The sequence below is a fragment of the Cricetulus griseus genome, chromosome 5, assembly GCF_003668045.3.
Source record: "Cricetulus griseus strain 17A/GY chromosome 5, alternate assembly CriGri-PICRH-1.0, whole genome shotgun sequence".
Classification (NCBI taxonomy): domain Eukaryota; kingdom Metazoa; phylum Chordata; class Mammalia; order Rodentia; family Cricetidae; genus Cricetulus; species Cricetulus griseus.
Genome location: NC_048598.1, coordinates 145,107,606 through 145,124,157, shown reverse-complemented (window position 1 = coordinate 145,124,157; position 16,552 = coordinate 145,107,606). Strand labels below are relative to the sequence as shown.

Here is a 16,552-nt window from a genome sequence, read left to right as displayed (position 1 = left end):
CTGAGGCAATCACTACTTTAAAGTTTTTGACAAATAGTTTATGCTAAGGAAGATAAATTATGTATGTAAAACACATCTTATATCCATGGCTAGGAATGTTCATTTGGTCATTTTGTGAAACAGTTGTCACGTTTGACATCATCGTGTCTCCCAACAGTTGTTGACCCTCATGTAAAGCTGCAACAGTAGATATTCAGGGAATTTGTAGACTTGTTTATAAAGGCCTGGCTTTTACAAGATATTCTCTGCACATTCTGTGTTACTTTGGATTTAGGGATGCTGATTATCTTCCATGGCATTGTTGTGAGAAATTCTGCTGATTTCTCTCTTAACTCAGCTTGCTATGTTTATATAGCCACCACACAGATGTCATGAACAGATACTTCTCTCTGGGATATATCAATCTTTCAAATTATGTTACTTAGAGAATCATGATCCAGTGTTTAAACTAGAATATTTTCCAATACACTGTCTCTTTTCTACTATGTTTTAAACATGGTTTGAAAACTGTAGAATACAGATTTGTCAATAGACTTGGGTTCTGCTAAGAAAATATGTACTCTGCTTTGACTCAATAAACTCATACTTAGTATGGTTCAGCTTCTTCATATTTACTCTTGCCCATATTAGAAAACAATTAGCTTACTAAACAAATTTGAGTATTTGGTAGTGGTGGGTGAGGGTGATCCTCTCTGAATCTTCCTCATTTGAGTAAGAATTATAGGGTATTTGATAACCATGTTTAAAAATGGAGATATCCAAATATTATTGTAAACACCCAATGATTTGTTTTACCTACAATATAAGTATTTTACTTGGTTGGCTTACATAGTAGCTAATAATATTTGTTAATGTAATTTAACTGCTGTGAACCTTTACTGAACAAATATTGAAATTTATTCAAGTCAAAGAAAGAATCTCTAATGACTTTTGTTAAAGCTTCTATTTAATAGTTAAGGAGAAAAGTTTGTATGACATACGAGATGCAATTAACAGTAGATTTTACATTTAATAAAAAGAAAGAAGCATGCGTATTTGCTTTATTCATTCCATCATAATTTGCATTAGAGCTGTGGGTGTTTAATGAGCAAATTCCAACTAAAATGCTATATTGATTTTCTAGTGAACTTTGTAATAGTCATCTACCTTGGAAAAGCTCAGTGTTTACAATTAAGTTTTCTTTACTAAAAATATTTGAGAGTTGCATATTGATCCTTTAAAAGTGCAGAATTCTACAAAGAATTGGGTGATTATAAACTCCTAAATTCACATATAACCTGAAAGGTGTTTTTAATAACTACTCATAATGCCTTAATTTTGATTACATTTCTTTTTAGTCATATTACCAGTATTAATTTTTTAAAATTCTATGTGTATGAGTGTTTCCCTCCATTTATGTCTGTGCACTCTGTGTGTGTGTGTGTGTGTGTGTGTGTGTGTGTGTGTGTGTGTGTGTGTGTGTGTGTGTATTTGGCCTCTCAGAGGCCAGAAGAGAGCATCAGATTCCTTGAAACTAGAGTTCAGGTCAGTCTGAACCACCTGATTTCGATGATAGGAGCGAAGTCTTGGTCTTCTGAAAAAACAGAAAATGCTCTTAACTGATGAGCTATCTCTTTAGTACCATAACCAGATTTTGAATGTGTCATGTATATGTGTTTGGAGCATTTTAAATTTAACATTCAAATATCTACATGTTAATCTTCAAATACAGATATAGACACTTGGATTTTAAATAGTCTTATAAATTTAAACCTAGTTCTTTTAATCATATAGGACCAAATAAGCATTTTTAACTTTATTCATAGAGATGGGTAGACATTCTTTTTCCTTTTATCATGTACCACCATATGTAATATTAAGTGCAGCATGCTGTACATGAGCTATCTGTTTTGTTGGCTCATACAGGGAAACATGAGTTCAAGTCTACCTTGAGCTATCTAGAAATATATTCTCTAAATAAGTAACTTAAATTTCATAAGTCTGGTTATACTTTATTTCTATAAATAAGAAAGTTTCAGTGGGAAATCTGTTGACATTTAAAACGTTATCAGCATTTTATTTTGTATACTAAAAGTATTCCACAATATTTAGGGTAATGTGATATATGTATGCTGATGTGTAATTTTATCAGCATTTTATATCCTGTCTGGCTTATATATTGCAAGTAGATTATAATGGAGAAAATTAAAATAGCATGATACTTTGTATGAACTGTCTCATCATGGCATACTGCTTGCAATGAACTGTGAATAAGTTTTCTTTTGCCTCTATTTCTTATTTTGCCTTATATTGAAAAGAAGGTATTTGATGGAGGAGGTCCTTCTGTGTATGTTTGTCTTATTGGTTGATAAATAAAGTAATGTTGGCCAATAGGGAAGCAAGTTGGGTGGTACTAGGAGTCAAGGAACATTCTGAAAAATGAAGTAAAGAGAAGTCTTGTGTTTGAGGCAGGAAGTGACATAGCAGGCAGACTCAAAATATAATCAGGGACAAGCAGGAAATTGCTCTCTTGCTCTTCCTCCTGTTCTCTTCTCTGTAGCCACCATGTGAGCCTGACAAGAGTGGATGCATGCTGCTGGCATCCTCGATCAGATAAGTCTTTATAAAATATATAGATTAATAATTATGGTTGATACTTAAGACAGAGGTAACAGTAAGAAATCCTAGTCGTTGGCCATCAGCATTGTACCTAATATTCATCTCCTGTGTGTTTATTTGGGCACTCATGTAGTGGCAGGGCTCTGGTGGCTTGACAGAAAGACTTATTGTTACAGGGATTTTTGATTTATTTTTATATATAAATTGTCAAAATCAAAATCACACTTAATTTTTTTTAGATTTGCTTATTTTATGTGTATGAGTGTTTTTCCATGCATAATATATGTGCACTGTATGCATGCCTGGTGCCCACAGAGGTCAGAAGTAGGCATTGGATCCCCTAGAAATGGAGTTTTGGATGATTGTAAGCCACTATGTGGGTGTTGGGAACCATACCCAGGTTCTTTGCAAGAGCAACAAGCACTCTTAATTCATAAGCTGACTTTTCTACCCCCAAATCACATTTTAATTGCTTTGGAACTAAGTCATGTTATGAGTATGTCTGTTAAATGTTTTGACAGTAATGGAATTAAAGTATTATTTGTTTAGGATCTGACTCTCATTTTTTGATCAAGAACTTTTGTCTAAATTAAAAGCAATCACAAGTGGTTGTATTACTATCCTTTTATATACTCTCACTTATGACTAAAATAGTTTCAGATGTTTATGAAAATAGTGTTGCTGAACTTTAGGAAAGCGATGATAAAACATATTTTGTCCTATGCCACACTGCTTCTATACCATATAAGACGTGTTTTGGTTTTTCTAAGCTATTATGAGTTATGGTTATGGGAAGACAGTTGTTTATTATTAGGAGGGAAAGTAAATATTTTGGAATACTGCCTCCTGAATAGAAGTTTCTGTCAGAATTGCATGATGACTTGGTTCATGGTAGAGAATAAATAAAGCCAGCTATACAACAGGAGGAGATGGGGGTGCTTAGGTAATGATGTGAGAGTTCTCTCTAACACAGTGCTTCTCAACCTTCCCTAAAGCTGTGACCCTTTAATACAGTTCCTCGTGTTGTGGTCACCCCCTAGCCAACACTGAGCCCCAGATATGTCACCATTCCCTGAGGTGACTAGTCAATATACCAGCCTCTTATTTCCTCTGCCTGCTGTGTGCTATGTACTCTTTCTGCCATTTACCTTGTGGTCATATCCTGTTTTTGATTAGCATTACAACCCCTTTCAGGAACAACCTTGAAAGACACTGTGAAGGGAAATCATCACAGCAGACAGAAATTTGGACAGTACACATGGCCGTACATCTTGTTTGGAAGGAGAAATTTCCAAATATGCACATCACTGATTGATGGGTTGTAGTCAGTGGATTGGTTGACTGTCAGGCACTTGGAAAGAACATGATTGTGGAACAGTGATGAGAAAGATTTAGTGAAGGATGTGGATGGATCCTTCCAAATGGGCAAAGGATATGAAGATACTTGTACCCCAGTGTAAATGCTCATTGAAAGGTGATTTATGCTGTGGAAGATTTCAGTAATCAAGTTGATCGAATGACATGTTTGGTGGACAGTCAGCCTTTCTACGCAGCCATCTCTGTCATTTCTTGATTTGCCCATGAATACAGTGGACATGGTGGCAGAAGTGGGGGGAATGCATGGGATTGACAACAGGGACTTCCACTCACCGATGCTGACCTGGCTACAGCTGCTGCCGAGTGTCAGATCTGCCTACAGCAGAGACCAACACTGAGCCCCTGATACGGCACCATTCCCTGAGGGGACCAGCCAGCGACCTGGTAATAGGGTTACTACACTGGACCCTTTTCTTCATGGAATGGATATTGCTTTGTCCCTACTAGAGTATATACTTAATCTTATTATGGATTTGTCATCCCTGATGGTAATTTCCTGCCCAAACTACCAACTATTGACTTATAGAATACCTTATCCATGCACACAGTTCTTCATACAGTATTGCTTCTGACCAAGGATCTTACTTCACAGCCAAAGAATTGCAACAGTGGGCATAAGCTCATGAAACTCACTGGTTTTACCATGTTCTCCACGATCTTGAAGCAGAGGACATGACAGAACTATAGAGTGGCCTTTTTTCCCTCTGTTTTTTTTTATTTAATTTTTACAAAATTATAATTTCACATGTCAATCACTTCTCCATCTCCCCCCTCCCCCCTACTTCTATTCAAACTCTTGTTTGAATTTCTGGTAGAATTCTGCAGTGAAGCCATCTATCTCTGGGCTTTTTTTGGTTGGAAGGCTTTTGGTGATTGCTTCTATTTCATTAGGGGTTGTAGGTCTATTTAAACTGCTTATCTGTTCTTGGTTTAATTTTGGTAAGTGATATCTATCTAGAAAATTATCCATTTCCTTTAGATTTTCGAATTTTGTGGAGTACAGGTTTTCCAAGTATGACCTGATGATTCTCTGCATTTCCTCAGTGTCTGTTGTTATATCCACCCTTTCATTTTTGATTTTGTTAATTAGCATGCTCTCTCTCTCCTTTTGGTTAGTTTGGATAGAGGTTTGTCTGTTTTGTTGATCTTCTCAAAGAACCAACTGTTTGTTTCATAGATTCTTTGTAATGTTTTCCTAGTTTTTACTTTATTAATTTCAGCCCTCATTTTGATTATTTCCTGACATCTACTCCTCTGTGGTGAGTTTGCTTCTTTTTGTTCTCAAGCTTTCAGTTGTTCTGTCAATTCTCTGATGTGACTGTTCTCCAGTTTTTTCATGTGGGCACTTAGTGCTATGAACTTTCCTCTTAGCTCTGCTTTCAGAGTGTCCCATAAGTTTGGGTATGTTGTGTCTATATTCTCATTAAATTCTAGGGAGTCTTTAATTTCTTTCTCGACCCAGTAATGGTGCAATTGGGTGTTATTCAATTTCCATGCCTTTGTAGGTTTTCTGCAATTTGTATTGCTGTTGAAATCTAATCTTAAAGCATGGTGGTTTGATAAGATACAGGGTTTTTTTTTTCAATTTTTTGTATGTGTGGAGTTTTGCTATGTTGCCAAGTGTATGGTCAATTTTAGAGAAGGTTCCATGTGGCACTGACAAGAAGGTATATTCTTTTGTATTTGGATGGAATTTTTATCGATGTCTGTTAATCCCAATTGGGCCATAACTTCTGTTAGAATCTTTGTTTCTTTGTTAATTTTCTTTTTGGTGGTCCTGTCTAGTTGTGAAAGTGGGTTGTTGAAATCTCCTACTGTAAGTGTGTGTGGTTTTATGTGTGGTTTGAGCTTTAGTAGTGTTTCTTTTACAAATGTGGGTGCCTTCATATTTGGGGCGTAGATGTTCAGGATTGAGACTTCATCTTGATGGACTTTTCCTGTACTGAGTACGCAGTGCCCTTCTTCATCTCTTTTGATTGATTTTAGTTTAAAGTCTAATTTGTTAGATATTAGGATTGCTACACCAGCTTGTTTCTTGGGTCCATTTGATTGGAAAATCTTTTCCCAACCCTTTACTCTGAGGTATCGCCTGTCTCTGAAGTTGGAGTGTGTTTCTTGTATACAGCAGAAGGATGGATCCTGTCTTTGTATACATCCTGTTAGCTTATATCGTTTTATGGGTAAGTTAAGACCATTGACATTTAGGGATATTAATGTCCATTGTTTGTTGGTTCTTGTTTTTTTTTTTTTGGATTTATTGTTGGTGGTGTCATTGTGTGTGGATTTCACTTTCCTGTTTCTTTTTTTGTTTGGTAAAATTAGATTATCTATTGCCTGTGTTTTTGTGAGTGCAGTTATGTTGGTTGGGTTGGAGTTTTCCCTCTAGGACTTTCTGTGGTGCTGGATTTGTGGATATGTATTGTTTAAATCTCTTTTTGTCATGGAATAGCTTGTTTTCTCCATCTATAGTGATTGAAAGCTTTGCTGGGTACAGTAGTCTGGGTTGGCATCCATGTTCCCTTAGTGTTTGTAGGACATCTATCCAGGACTAGCTTTCAAAGTTTCCATTGAGAAGTCAGTTGTGATTCTGATAAGTCTACCTTTATATGTTATTTGGCCTTTTTCCTTTGCTGCTCTTAATATTTTCTCTTTATTCTGTAAGTTTGGTGTTTCTCTTTATTCTGTAAGTTATGTGGCGAGGGGAATTATTTTTGTGGTCCAGTCTATGTTGTGTTCTGTAAGCTTCTTGTACTTTCATAGGCATATCTTTCTGTAGGTTGGGCAAGTTTTCTACTATGATTCTTTTGAATATGTTTTCTGTACCTTTCAGCTGTATTTCTTCACCTTCCTGTATACCTATTATTCTTAGGTTTGGTCTTTTCACGGTGTCCCTTATTTCCTGGATATTTTGTGTTAAGGATTTGTTGGACTTGAGATTTTCTTTGATTGATGACTGTATATCCTCTAGCGAGTCTTCAATAACTGAGATTCTCTCTTCTATCTCTTGTATTCTATTAGTTATACTCACATCCTTAGATTCTGATCGTTTATCCAGCCTTTGTATTTCCAGCATCCCCTCATTCTGTGTTTTCTTTATTGCTTCTATTTCAGCTTTCATGCTTTGAACTGTTTCCAGTGCTTCCTTCACTTGTTTGGTTGTTTTTCCTTAGATTGTTTAAGAGAATTACTTATTTCTTGATTTTTTTATTTTTTCCTCTATTTCTTTAAGAGATTTTCTTGTTTCCTCTTTAAGGGTCTCGAACATCTTCATGAAGTAGGTTTTTTGGTCTGTCTCTTCTTCTTCCTCTGTGTTGTCCTTTTCAGATCATGCTGTTTTAGAGTCCCTAGATTCTGGTGGTGTCATATTGGTCTTTTGCATTTCTATTCTTAGCAAACACCTCAGCAGATCTACCAACTTCTCATTCCAGAGGCTACAAACCATTTGTCATCCTGACCTCATTAGGTTGTTTTAGTTTCCCATTGACTTTATAATCACAGAACACGGTAGCAACAAGAGATGTCCTAAGGTATCTTCTGTATTCCAAACAGTTTTCTTACCTCCAATCTAATTCCTATAATTTTGGGTATGTTGTGTCTACATTATCATTAAATTCTAGGAAGTCTTTAATTTCTTTTTTCTTTCTTCCTCAACCCAGGAATAGTGCAATTGGGCGTTATTCAATTTCCACGAATATGTATGTTTTCTGCAATTCGTATTGCTATTGAATTCTAGCTTTAATGCATGGTGATCTGATAAGATACGGGGGGGGGTTATTTCAATTATTTTGTAACTGTGGAGGTTTGCTTTGCTGCAAACTATGTGGTCAATTTTAGAGAAGGTTCCATGTGGCGCTGAGAAGAAGGTATATTCTTTTGTGTTTGGATGGAATGTTCTATAGATATCTGGTAAACCCAATTGGGTCATAACTTCTTTCAGATCCTTTGTTTCTTTGTTAAGTTTCTGTCTGTTGGTCCTGTCTATTGGTGTAAGGGGGGTGTTGAAGTTTCCTACTATTAGTGTGTGTGGTTTTATGAGTGAGTTGAGCTTTAGTAGTGTTTCTTTTACAAATGTGGGTGCCTTCATATTTGGGGCATAGATGTTCAGGATTGAGGCTTCATCTTGATGGACTTTTCCTGTGATGAGCATGAAATGCCCTTCTTCATCTCTTTTGATTGATTTTAGTTTGAAGTCTAATTTGTTAGATATTATTATTGCTACACCAGCTTGTTTCTTGGGTCCATTTGATTGGAAAATCTTTTCCCATCCTTTTACTATGAGGCAACGCCTGTCTTTGAAGTTGAGGTGTATTTCTTGTAAACAGCAGAAGGATGGATTCTGTCTTTGTATACATCCTGTTAGCTTATATCGTTTTATGGGTAAGTTAAGACCATTGACATTTAGGGATATTAATGTCCATTGTTCATTGGTTCTTGTTTGTTTTGTGTCTTGTTTGTGTCTATTTCAGCTTTCATGCTTTGAACTGTTTCAAGAGCTTCCTTCACTTGTTTGGATGTTTTTTCCTTGGGTTTCTTTAGGTTCTTTAAGAGATTTGTTTATTTCTTGAATTTTTTGGTTTGTCTTTTCCTCCATTTCGTGTAATTTTTTGCTGCCTTTTTCTTCTATTTCTTTAATGGATTTTCTTGTTTCCTCTTTCAAGGTCTCTATTATCTTGCTGAGATAATTTTTGAGGTCCATCTCTTCTTTATGCTCTGTGTTGGGCTTTTCAGATGTTGCTGGTGTGGAGTCCCTAGATTCTGGTGGTGTCATATTGGTCTTTCTGTTGTTGAGTGGGTTCTTATTCTGTCTTCTTCCCATATCTTCTTCCAGTGGGTGCAAGTGGGGTCTGTCTGTCTCCTCCTGTGACCCAGTGGTGTGTGTGGGCCAGGGATTCAATGTCTGCAGCTCTGGATGGGCTTGCCTCTCCTGGTAGTCTCCTCACTCTGAAGGAGTTAGGCCTCCATAGGGGTCAGTTCATTGGAACTGGAAGGAAGAGTGGGGTGTTTCCAGATTCAGGGAGCTCCTCCCTCCTTTACTACCACTTTTAATTTAAGTAAACCAGTATCTGTCTTGAACTGCTCTATTATTTTATAATAACTGTGGCATGAGCCTATTATTTTATAAATTAAGGGATATTTTACATATTTTCTAAGTTTTTGTTATGGTTTGACTGTTTAAATACGATTTAGGACAGCTATCTAGGTATTTAAGAACATATTGCGTAACATTTTATAATATTTTAAGATGTTTGCATGGTCTTAAAAATTATACTTAAGATGAGTCAGTTTCAGATAATATCAGAGTTCTCAATAGACTAAGAGATGCCATTAAAAATGTACTCTGCTTCAAAGGTGCTTCTTGTTCTGTGAATGTACAATGTTAAATCACTATTGCACTCATTGAACTGCTGTCCTGTTATGCATATGCATAAATGCAAGCGTTGATGTAGTTTGTAAATGGCATGTTATTTCTGTTGTCTTCCTCCCATAGTTAATTCAATAGCCAGGTGGCAATTCTTTCTGAATGTGTGATTTGCTGATTGTATTGATCACATTTGGGTGATTTTTAAGTCTTGTTGTTACAGAGCATACCTCAGTCAGTATTTTTATGTGTTTTCTTTTGCACTTGTGTGTATGATTATCTTTAATATACCAAAGATTTTCTAAATTATAATAAGGACATACTTTAATAGTTAATTTGTTCTTCATATGCTGTAGATATACATGATAATTGCAATATTTATGAATCTCATTCTTTTAAACTAACTCCTTTTTTAAAAGCTAGGCCATTAAACTTATTCTCCTTTTCCACATGCCAAATATGTTCATGTTGCAATAGTTACTAAAAGTGCTTTCTCAAATCATTAATTGGTAATAGTTTAATTCGACAAATACCCCTTAATAGTAGAATTATGTTTTGCATTTATGTATGCATTTCTTCTTTATTTCTTAATTTATTATGAGTTCTCTTGTTCTGTAGCTTTGGTTGAAGAAGTGTATTTTGCACAGCGAGAACGTGATGAAGCTATTATGTGCAGACTGCAGTTAGCCCTTGAAGAGAGAGATGAAGCAGTTGCACGTGTGAAACATATGGAAATGTCACTAAAAATGTGAGTATACTTTTAAAATTGTGTGTCATATAAACATAAAGTCAGTTTCAAGGTGTTGATTATGAGCATAAAAGAACTTGGGTGGGCTGGGCGTTGGTGGCACATGCCTTTAAGCCCAGAACTCAGGAGCTCGGGAGGCAGAGGCAGGGGGATCGCTTGTGAGTTCGAGGCCAGCCTGGTCTCCAGAGCGAGTGCCAGGATAGGCTCCAAAGCTACACAGAGAAACCCTGTCTGAAAAAACAAAAAACAAAAAAACAAAAAAGAGAACATGGGTGGCTCAAAGACAGCTACATAGCTAAAAAGCCCTCCTCAGCATGGGTGATGACTCCCGAAAGCTACACCCCAGAGCTGTCTGTGCAACTTGCTTGTAGTTCAGCTTGTCTGAGAATCTCCTCTCCCAAACAGTCCTTAATGCTTATAAAGCCTTCAGGAGTGGATCTGTAAATTCTGTAAGTCTCATTGACTTCACAAGTTTATTGTGCCTCCCTCCAGGAGGGAATATTTCAGTTCTGAGGAAGGAGCTGCACAATACTCAAGGACCTCATAACTCATACATTCTGAATGTCTGCAAAACCTGCATCATGTGGAAGACACCAAGTTCTGTTGCCAACCCACTTAGACCTCTGTCTGATTGGGCACTGAACTTGAGACAAAAGTTACCTAGACATAGGCATGGTGGTATATGTCTTATTCCCATAATTCCAGTGGCAAAGGCAGGTGGATCTTGGTGAATTTGAGGACAGCTTGGTCTATCTAGTGAGTCGTAGGCAAGCCATGGCTGCTTAATGAGACCCAAGGTTTCTAAGGAGCTCAGTTCAAGCAGAGTACCTCTGAGGCTTCATTTTTGGATACCATCTTTTCATAAAGTACCCTTCTTATTACTCCAGTGGAAAGAACACAGCATTTCTAATGATGCTAAACTGTTTAATAACATTGCCTACTTTGTTTGATCTACTTTGTACCTTTAAATGTCACCATCCCCAGCCCTATCGCATGGGAGCCCCTTTTCTGGCCAAATTGTGATTTTCAACTCCTTTATCATGAGTTTTACAATAAACCCAGTAGACAACAATGACTATGCTATGGGATGGTTATTATGCCATTGATATTTTTCTTCACCAAATAATTAGTCCCATATTTTTAAATTCATTTTTATTCAGATTTTCAGGACCTGCTCAGAGATAATTCTTTGCCCACTGATAACACAAATGGCATATCGTTCAGTTGCCAGTAGAGTCATGTTCTAGCTGAAAGCTAACAAGCTAAGCTTTTACTGCATGCATTTTGCTGTGGTGTCTTTATATTTCTACCATAATTACCCATTAAATAATACTTACAGACTTCTTAAGTCATTATAGTTTATCTCTTCAAACTCTTGCACTTTCCAAAAGCCTAAGAACCTCATGTTAAGTTCATCACAGTGACAAATCTATTTCACTGCACCAGATCTCCACTGACCTTTGTGTTTCTTTGACCACAATACCTGATAGAGTCATCTTAAGAAAAAAAGAATTTGGGGGAAACCCACAGAAACAGCTGACCTGAGCAAGTGGGAACTCATGGATCCCAGTCTGACAGCTGGGGAACGAACGTAGAACCAAACCAGGCTCCCTGAACGTGGGTGTCAGCTAAGAACCATGGGCAGTCCTTGGGGCCTCTGGCAGTAGAACCAGGATATATCCCTAGTGCATGGATTTTGGGAGCACATTTACCATGGACGGGTATTCTTTAAGCCTAGATACACAGGGGAGGGCCTAGGCCCTGCACCAAATGACTTGACAGATTTTTGATGATCCCTGATAGAAGGCCTCACCCTCCCTAGGGAGTGAATAGGGGGATGGGATGGGGGGTTTGGTGGGAGGCATGGGAGGATGGGAGGGAGAGAGAACTGGGATTGATATGGGAAATAATATTGTTTTTAATTTAAATAAAATTCATTGGGCATTGGTGGAGCAAACCTTTAATCCCAGCACTCAAGAGGCAGAGGCAGGTAGATCTCTGTGAATTAGAGGCCAGCCTGGTCTACAGAGTGAGTTCTGGGACAGGCTTCAAAGCAATATAGAGAAATCCTATCTCAAAAAAACAAAAACAAAACAAAACAAAATTGGTGATGGGAGACCTTCTCTACTAATTTAAATAAAATTTATTTTTTTAAAAAAAGAGTTTGTGTTGGCCCACAGTTCAGTAGATTCCAGTACTTTGATGATAAAAAAAGTCACAGTGGAATGGCTCAGTCCATGGAAGTAAGAGCATTTGGCAGTGCCAGCTGCTTTGCTGTAGACCAGGCCTCAGAAAGTGTAAGGAACAGGGCCTAGTATATAGCTTTTCAAGTTCTATTCCTAATGCCCTGCTTGAGCCTGTAGTCCCACCCCAACCCACACCCAATCCTACAGCTTCCACAGCCACTGCAAACCATCTAGTGAACAAGCACTCAAAACATGAGCCTATGAGAAACAGTTCTGTTTCAAGCCATGACAATATGTGGTCCATTTTCAGTTTTTCAGCAAGTATAAGGTACACGTGTTCTTTTTTCTTACTTTCGTTCTTCTGTGTATTGGCACTCACTCCATTACCATAGAATGCAAAGCCTATTATTACACCATGGTTTTCTTTGTACTTCTATCAAACATACTTTTGTCATATGCATATGGGTTATTTTGTAGATTAAATTGTGTTGTTCCATTTATATATGGCTACCTCTTTGCCAGTGTTATATACTCTTAATTGCTGATTCTTTTATGCCTTAAAATCATGTATTACTCCTCCAACTTTTCTCTTTTATTAAAGAATCATGTAGTTATTCCAGTACCTTTACCTCCCTAAATATGTTTTAAAATCAATTTATATCTACAGAATGTTTTACTGGATCCAAATGTTTTTATTTGTATTTTTGGATCACAAACTTATTATTTGAGGTCATTGCTCTGTCTCATACTCTTGGACTAACGTTCAGTAAAGAAAAAGATAATATTGATGGATCAAGGAAGAACTCAAGAAATGTGACATTTCATGCATGGGTTTTTCACTTAGATTGCAAAGTTGTCAGTTAGAATTTGCATTGTATAGGAAATCAATTGAAACTTGAGCTCATGAACATTTACTTCAGCAAAATTGTTAACTAATTATCATAACTATGTGAAGTTACACTTCAGTAGGCATTATTATGAGTTTATAAATGGCTAAGATTTTTTTTGTTTACTTGCAAGCCCTATATTAGTGAGAGATAGTCAATTGTTTACTGGCTATATTTTATATAATATCACCCTTTACTTTAAACCTTTAATTAAATCAGAATTTCTTGTTATTTTGTACATACTTCCAGTAAATTTTACCAGCCTAAGATCATTTTTATGTAAAACAGAAGGCCTTATATATTTTATGTTGTTGTTTTATATTATTTCTTTTGAATAGATAGAATGTCTAATTTTGGTGTGATGGTAAATGACACAGTGCATGGTTTACTTGTTGAAGGCCTCAATATGATTTTCTGAAAATTATTTTGTTCATTTCTTACTTCATATTTAGCAAGACAATTGATGACCCAGTTCAGAAAATTATGTCAAATATACTGACTTCCATCTTCTAATGTAATAATATTAAAAAACTGGTCTCACTATTTAATATGCTGTTTCAGGGAGAGACAATGAATATGTTATACATCCAATCTGTCACCTATTTCTGTAAATAAAGTTTTATTAAAACCCAGCCATAGCCATTCTCTTGCCCATTTGTTTTAATGCTATAAATGTTTTAGCATTACAAAGGCAAGATTGAGGAGGTAAGAGAGACTATAAACTAATTCAAATATATTTAGTATGTGCCTCCTAAAAGAAAATATTTACTGATTTCTCTTGGGGAATATTATTTTCAAGTGTATGACTTTTATTTATGCTGCATTTGTTTAACTCTGTGAAACTGTGTTAATGTTTCTGTCTAAAACACCTGGTGGTCGTAATAAAGAGTTGAATTGCCAATAGTGAGGCAGGAGCAAGGCTAGGCAGGGCTGACAGGCAGAGTATAAATAGAAACAAGGAAGGAGGATCAGCAAGAGAACAAGGAGAGGAGGTCATCAGGGGCCAACCATCCAGCCACACAGCAATCCACAGAGTGAAGAGTAAGATTTACAGAAGTAAGAGAACAGGAAAAGCCCAGAGGCAAAAGATAGATGGGATAGTTAAAGATAAGAAAATCTGGCTAGAAACAAGCCAGGTTAAGGCCAGGCATTTATAACTAAGAATAAGCCTTCATGTATAGTTATTTGGGAGCTAGGTGACTGGCCCCTCGAAAGGGCTATAAAGCCAAAAGAGTACAACATAACACTACAGATTCCCGTTCTGTTTAATTTGAGATAATATTATGGGATTAACATTTGATGTCTGTGATAAACCCCTACCCAAGACTTTATAAGCTAGTTGCACATTTTAATACTAGACTAAATTCAGTTATTTCAACTGTTTCTAAAATGTGAAGAATTGCCTATTCATAACATTTGAACTCTTTTCTGTCCTCTTCTTAAAGTAACAATTTTTCATATTGCCATAGCCCCAAATAACTTATAAGCATTACGTAGAAATCCCACATGCATTGTATTCTGTCGATTATCTAAAATATACAAATGAGGTAACATTCATATATTATTGTTAATTTTATTTGATGGAAACTAAAACTGGAAGCTTTAATCTATAACTAGCAAAATCTCTTAAAGATTACTATGTCTAAATGTTTGATTGTTATCTTTCCTTTCCCATTTTAAGTTTATGAAAAATTTAAATATCTGATTTTTTTCCTGGAAACTATAGTGCTCAGCTTTTATTTTGGTTTCACCTGCAAAAGTTTAATACTAAGATGTTTTACTGCATGTGATTCCATTAAAAATTTTATTTAGCTAACCAGTAAGTGAAGATAAATGCTATCAGCATTCAAGTACTTTCATTGTGACAATAGTGCAAGAATTCTGTGCTTTTGAAATGAGTACAGAACAAGTGTCTACTCCCAAATTTTTGTTGAACAAGCTTTTATTAAGTAGTGTGTCTGAAAATGTAATTTATTTCAGAGAAACTCTATAAAAGACAAGAATATTTGCTCTTCTAGAGATGTGAATGGAAGCAGCTACTAGACACTGGAAAGCCGCTGTGTTATATAATTAGGGTGACTAAATCTTACCGTTGAGTCATAGTATGCCAGTGTGTACAGACGTAGCATTTTCTGCTTATGTGTTTTTCTGATAAATTACTAAGTTTAAAAACGACTTTTTCCACGACTGTAGTGAGATTTACCCAAATTGTGACATTAGGAACAATTTTGTAGCATATTTATCAATTGTGTATTATTTTTTAGTATCATGTCTTTTGTGGTAAATATTAAATCCCTAAAGTGCAAATATAGAGACGGCCACAGGAGACAGGAAATTTATCTGGAAACTTTTAGTACAATTTAAAAATAATCCTAATTATTTTCAAATCTCTGTCATTTACTAATATTCATCACAGTTTGTCCTCTAATTTACCTAATTTAATCATTGCCTAAATTTTGTTTTCTAAAATGTATTACTTAGAATGTCTTTTCTATTAGCATATTTATTCAGTTTATCTATCCATATTAACAAGCATTTCAGTAAATGTGATAATTATTATCAAAAATGCATTTCAAATTCTTTCTCTTTCAATGGAATGATTCCATAAATATGAAAAAGAAAAAAGCACTCATCTAAAGTATGGTTCAATTTTAGTCAGTTCAACAATAGATTTTTCAGATTTAATTTAGTATAATTATTTGTCGTTGGTTTTGAGGGACTATAGTTAAACTTCGTAATAAAAATGCTTGCTTTGTTTTTACTTATGACAGTGTCCAAAAACAAAAAGGAAATAGTTTCTGATCAGAATTGAAAGAATAGGAATAAATATCATGATGAAAAAGAGTGCTTCTATCACTGGGGAACTTTCTTCATCTAAACACATATGAACAATTGATCCTTGTAGTCATATATAGCAGTAAACATTAATAACTTAACAGTCTGAAGTCAGAGCAGAAGATAGAGAGCATTATTGGAAGACGGAGTCGAGCAGGTGCCACTTTAATATGTTCAGTGTCATGGTTGACTCTAAAGACTAGTCGAATGAAATTACTTGAGGTTCTAAAGATTTAAAAAGCGAACTCATTTTGCTGCACTAAGGAAATGCTACTGATCAGGCTTTCTGTGTCCCTTTTTTCTAGGCTAGAAAATATTAACCCTGAAGAAAATGACATGGTAAGCCATTCTCTGAGGAGATTTCTTGATGTCAGTCTTATATCTTAGAGGCTTAAGTTCAATTGAGTGGGTTTCAAGAACTAAGATGTGGGAAAAAGAAGAATTGACACACTAATAATGTACATCTTTGCTGCAATATGAAAATTCAATAACTTCACTCAGTCAATTTACAATTCACATGTGCCTATTAATTAAAACCCTATATTAAATAAAATATATTAAA

The 16,552-nt window shown here is 35.8% G+C and overlaps 1 protein-coding gene across 4 annotated transcripts in view; it reads left to right on the top strand.

Moving 5' to 3' along the window:
* Mipol1 (mirror-image polydactyly 1) overlaps positions 1-16,552 on the top strand; it is a 268,571-nt gene that overhangs the window by 79,531 nt on the left and 172,488 nt on the right. For all 4 annotated transcript variants that reach the window (XM_027419671.2, XM_035445015.1, XM_027419670.1 and 1 more), the window contains exons 5-6: positions 9,953-10,082; positions 16,296-16,329. In XM_027419671.2, coding sequence (XP_027275472.1) covers positions 9,953-10,082; positions 16,296-16,329 — 164 coding nt within the window. The remainder of the gene's footprint in view (positions 1-9,952; positions 10,083-16,295; positions 16,330-16,552) is intronic.